This window comes from Procambarus clarkii, chromosome 44, assembly GCF_040958095.1.
Source record: "Procambarus clarkii isolate CNS0578487 chromosome 44, FALCON_Pclarkii_2.0, whole genome shotgun sequence".
NCBI lineage: Eukaryota > Metazoa > Arthropoda > Malacostraca > Decapoda > Cambaridae > Procambarus > Procambarus clarkii.
In genome coordinates, this window is record NC_091193.1 from 12980565 (window position 1) to 12986170 (window position 5606).

General features: G+C 42.3%; 1 protein-coding gene across 1 annotated transcript in view; it reads left to right on the forward strand.

The window, feature by feature from the left end:
* The first annotated feature begins 685 nt into the window (after positions 1 to 685).
* LOC123745126 (coiled-coil domain-containing protein 8-like) overlaps positions 686 to 5606 on the forward strand; it is a 12941-nt gene continuing 8020 nt past the window's right edge. Inside the window, exon 1 of the mRNA XM_069300459.1 lies at positions 686 to 787. Coding sequence (XP_069156560.1) covers positions 686 to 787 — 102 coding nt within the window. The remainder of the gene's footprint in view (positions 788 to 5606) is intronic.

Below are 5606 nucleotides of genomic sequence, written 5' to 3' on the forward strand. Positions count from 1 at the left end.
CATTCTTGATGGTAATTCAAGAGTAACTATAGTTAATGTCTAGCCAAGTTCACAAATACTGTCACGTAGTTCTGGCTGATTTGACGCGAAGCAAACGGTCACATTTCCAGATCACTTCTTTCAAAGGTCCGGTGTATCGCGCACCAGAGTATGCGTTTCAAGCTCAACAAGCCACATTGTAGATCAAGCAATAAGAGATACTTTTTTACCCTCATCTTAATGGGTAGATTAATTAACTGCATTATGTGTGTATATATATATCACTCTAATATTTACATTTGCAAGTGAATGCACACTCAAGAGTTATTTTATCAGATAAATTATTTTTTATTTTCATAAATTGTTTAAATTAACGTTATATCTACCAGTAATATATCTGAGTTACTCGGTATATAGTGTGGGACTGTGGAGTTGGAGAGTAAAGTTACCCCAAGTGGGCGCACAGGTAGCTGGATTGAGTGGATTCCTTGAGTCTTTCTGAAGACCACCGATCTAATCTCGCCAAAATAGGGAGTTGGCGGTGCCCAAGCAGGAGGCATAAACTCCTGGAGCATTGGTAGCCCATCTGGAGAACATCAGCTCTGCCATGGCTCTACACAGAGCTAGGGGTAAGGATTGGTGGCTCTGTTGAAGCCAGTGTCCTCACTGCAGCAGGGAATGGCTCTCCTGTACGCTTCTCGCCACCATGAAGGCGACGGTCAATGTTGGAGGAACAAGACTTGGCGCCATGTTGGCGTTGAAATTTGGGAGAAGTGACATCCGGATTGGATGGACAGATCAGTTATTGGTAAATCAATAATCAAGCTGAGGGCCAGTCTTGAGTGAAGGAGCGGTGTCACTGACATTTTTTTTTGTGACTCGTGAATGATTACTGAACAGTCAGGTAGACCCACACACACAAAGTGACAAATAAATGTGTCACCCAGGATAACTGACGTCACCAGTGACGTCACTGGTGGTCTGTGACAGGCCGCACTTGATCACTGAAAAGGAGTGAAAATCTGGCGAGTTTTCTATATATTTCACTGCGGATCTAATAAGCAATGCTACCACACATCCTGAAAGTCTAATTATGAAGTTATGCGAGTTGTTATTAAGTATAGCGGAGCTCCATCAGGGATTTGAAGAAATTAGCCGCTAGTTGAATTGTTGATAACGTTTTGACTAATATATAATGAAAAATGTTTGCGACTTCTGTGGTGAGGTCACAAACCTTTCTGGAAACATATATTTTATAAGGGAGACTTTGATAACCCAAAGTACAGGGTTCCTGTCCTTTACAACGCAAATTAAATAATGAATTAAAACCTCCTAAGGGCTGACTTTGCATTACACCAGTTGATTAATTGTTAAGAGGCTGAGCCCAGGCACTTGAGGTCGTTCTCAGCAAACGCTATTTGGGTTCCGCAAATCACAGAAGAAGAGTGTGTGGCACCTTTAGAGTGCAGGGTGTTGCTACACTTGGTGAACTACACTCCCAGGGCTCCCTAGACTAGAGTGTTGATACACACCACTTGGTGTACTCTACTTGATACTTGATCAACCAGGCTGTGACTCATACGTCAGGCTGCGAGCAGCCGCGTCCAACAGCCTGGTTGATCAGTCCGGCAACCAGGAGGCCTGGTCGACGACCGGGCCGCGGGGACGCTAAGCCCCGGAAGCACCTCAAGGTAACCTCAAGGTACCATGGGTCCCCGAAGGTGCTGGGTGTTCACCAATACACCTTCCATGTCCTCCCACACTGCTTGTCTCACGTCACTCCTCTAGCGTGATACACCCACATCACTGACGAGGACAAATTACACACCGTCATCACCTGAGTACAGAATGCTGCTTTTATCCTCTCTTACCGTAATATTTTCCAAGCATAAAGACGTCGTAAGGGATTTTCTGGGTCAGGCATCAACCAATGGATCATGCGAGGATGTGATTCGTGTCTGAATGCGTGTCGGGGGCGGGGCTTACCCCACAGGAGTATCTGGCCTCGGACTCTGTGATTGGCTGGAGGTCGTGAACGGGTGTCGTCGCTGACCAATGGGCGGCTATCCCTAGACCGGCGGGTGTTGGCTCGTTTGAACCCCATGAACACGACTTTACAAGCTAATGAACTAAAATTAAACGTAATATTCGTGATGTATGTGTACTGGAGCCGACAAATTGAATATATGTCATCAAAAATATACAAGCAAAAATTGGAAGTCTTATTATTTATTTTTTAATTTAGAGAGAACGCCCCGGAGAATGATTATTAGAATGGAGAGCTTCACAATGGTAACTGTTAGGAGGCCAGTGTCGTGCTTGGCTACACTTTGGTGTGTGTGTGTGTGTGTGTGTGTGTGTGTGTGTGTGTGTGTGTGTGTGTGTTCACTTAATTGTGCTTGCAGGGGTTGAGCTTCGGCTCTTTGGTCCCCACTCTGAACTGTCAATCAACTGGTGTGCAGGTTCCTGAGCCTACTGGGCTATATGATATTTATTTAAAACTGTATGAAGTCAGCCTCCACCACATCATTGCCCAATGCATTCCATCTGTTAACTATTCTGACATTAACAAAGTGCTTTTCAATGTCTCTATGGCCTGACAGCTGAGTGAACACCGATTCGGATTCGTAGTCCTGAGGTTCCGGGTTCGATCCCCGGTGGAGGCAGAAACAAATGGGCAGAGTTTCTTTCACCCTGATGCACCTGCTCAGCTAGCAGTAAATAGGTACCTCGGAGTTAGACAGGTCGAGGACCAGACCTCCCCGGATCTCCCCTGGATCACAACATGAAAGTTGATGATCCAGACAGCTTCTTTATGAATGACATTCAAGCTGCAGATAATATAACGGATATTAACACGAACTCGGAAGACTTTGAATGAGAAATTGACAATATGCCCATGCACTCAGCTCCTGGGCCGGACTCGTGGAATTCAATATTCATTAAGAAATGTAAAGTAACAGTAGCACGAGCGCTAAGCATAATATGGAGAAAGAGCCTGGATACAGGGGAGATACCAGCTGCACTTAAATTTGCAGATATAGCTCCGCTGCACAAGGGGGGTAGTAAAGCCTTGGCAAAAAACTATAGACCAGTTGCACTAACATCTCACATAATAAAAGTTTTTGAAAGAGTGAGCAGGAATCAAATTTCTAGTTTTATGGAAAATAATGGACTACACAACCCAGGACAACTTGGATTTAGAGCGGGAAGAGCCTGTTTGTCACAATTACTCAACCACTATGACAAAATCACAGAAGCTCTAGAAGAAACGCAAATTCCAGATGTAGTATACACAGACTTTGCAAAGGCATTCGACAAGTGTGACCATGGAGTGATAGCACACAAAGTGAGGTCAATGGGAATAACTGGTAAAGTAGGACGCTGGATACTCAATTTCCTGTCGAACAGAACACAAGGAGTAACAGTCAATCAAATAAAATCGAGCCCAAGCGCAGTTAAAAGCTCTGTACCTCAAGGTACAGTCCTTGCACCACTGCTTTTCCTTATTCTCATATCAGATATAGACAAAAATACAAGTCACAGCTTCGTGTCATTCTTTGCAGATGACACAAAAATCAGCATGAAAATTATCTCTGCGGAAGACATCGAAAAACTACAAGCAGATATCAACAAAGTTTTCGATTGGGCAGCAGAAAATAACATGATGTTTAACAGTGATAAATTCCAGGTATTCAGGTACGGTAAAAGTAAGGCTCTGAAACATAATACAGGGTACATAACACAATCGAATCTGCCCATAGTAGGAAAACAGCATGTCAAGGATTTGGGAATAATGATGTCCGATTTTTTCTCTGGTGATGGTCTGGTTGTATGAGGAGAAAAAATGTTCCTTGATGGAGCCCTGTTGTTTGTGCATTGTTAATCGCTTAGAGAGAGAGACGTTGTTGTCTTGCCTATAAACTAAGATCTTTGGGGCTGACAGTCCCCAAGTGGGCATGTGAAGGCATAGACGATGTTGATTTCTTTCAAGGCGTTCTGTTTGGTGTCTGGAGAGTTCTTCATGAGTAGGTTGGCCGTCTTCTTGTTTTTGTACTAAATTGTTAATTGTATCGTCAGATTTGGGTCTGTGGGGATAACGTTCCTATTAATAATATCTTTCGTGACACTTTCCTCCGTTTTATGAGCCGTCGAAAAGATGGCTCAAAAAACTGTATAAAACCGTCGAAAACTCATAAAACCTATTAGACTGTAAAACAGTCTAATAGGAGGTACTAGTGTGCACTAGTCCTTTGAATGAGCAAATCTCCATAGCAGGATACACAACACCTATTTCCCCCCCACCAAAAAAAAAAAAAAAGGGAAGAAAGCCCCTCCCGGGTGTTCATCCTGTCACTTGTACCCAGATGCAGCCTGAACTCTCTTAACACACTCAAGTGAACAGACGTCTAAAATGAGATAAATATTTAAACTTACGTTATCTTGCGCGTGTAAAATGAGTTATCATTACAGAACAAAGTTTATATATGACAAATAATATTTTGGTTGCTTAATTTAGCAGATTATACATATTTTTAATGTCCTGTCTCTCACTTCCTTTGCATTCGAGCTGTGGCAACGTCTGTTAATCTGATTTTGTTACTTGCCCCCATACATATGTTTTATTTGACACATCTTATCATGATAAACAATGGATCAACTAGTTCCTGTTTACACTATTTCACTTTCTTCAAATTCATACAAGAGCTCTCGTCTGATGAAACTTTAAACAGATCTATTCTGATAGCTCAAGGTTAAGTTCAACATTGTCTTTATTTACTGCAAGCTTAGCAACAGCATCAACTTTATCATATTCATGCAGTCCAATGTGTGAGGAAGTCCACAACATTTAAGACTCTGACCCCTTATTACGTAAGCATATATATATTGATATCTGGCTTCGGAGTCAAGCACGCTATTATTTGATGGTAAGCTATTTAATGCAAGTAGTGAGGAAAGGAGTCAGAAATAACTGTGGGATGGATGGATTGCATTTTCCTAAGACTGTTAGAAGGCCTCTGATTCATTACTGTTATTAAAATGAAGAAGTAAGTTTTATGTAATAGGATAAATCCAAGGTTGGATATACCCTTGGATTTATGACGACGATTACGACGATTTATGACGATGACTCTTTGCCTCCTTCCCCATTAGGAAGGAGGCAAAGAGTCATCGTGGTAGAGTGAACACGAGAATTATGGAAAGTAAAGGATGTGGCGTCCCACAGATCTCTTTCTCCTTCTGATCTATGCCAACGACCTACCAGCCAAGACGGATTCTATCATGTCACTGTTTGTAGATGGCACTTAGCTACGAAAACGCTAAAAACTGCAGTGTTAATGAATTCTTAGACAAATAGCTCTTAGAATTTAACCTCCCCCAAGTAAATGCAAGGTTATGAGAATGAGTGAGGTAGAATGGAGGCCTGAGGAGCAGTAACGTTCGAAGGGCAGGCAGCTAGAAACACCGGAAAAGAAAGAAAAGATATCTGGATAAAGGCATCACACGGAATTTCACACCAGTAGCACCCATTAAAAAGACAACATCGACGGCATCTGGAAAACAAGTGGATACAATAATAGTTTTAAGAAATGTAAACAAGCGAATTCTTCAGAAAGCTGCACACG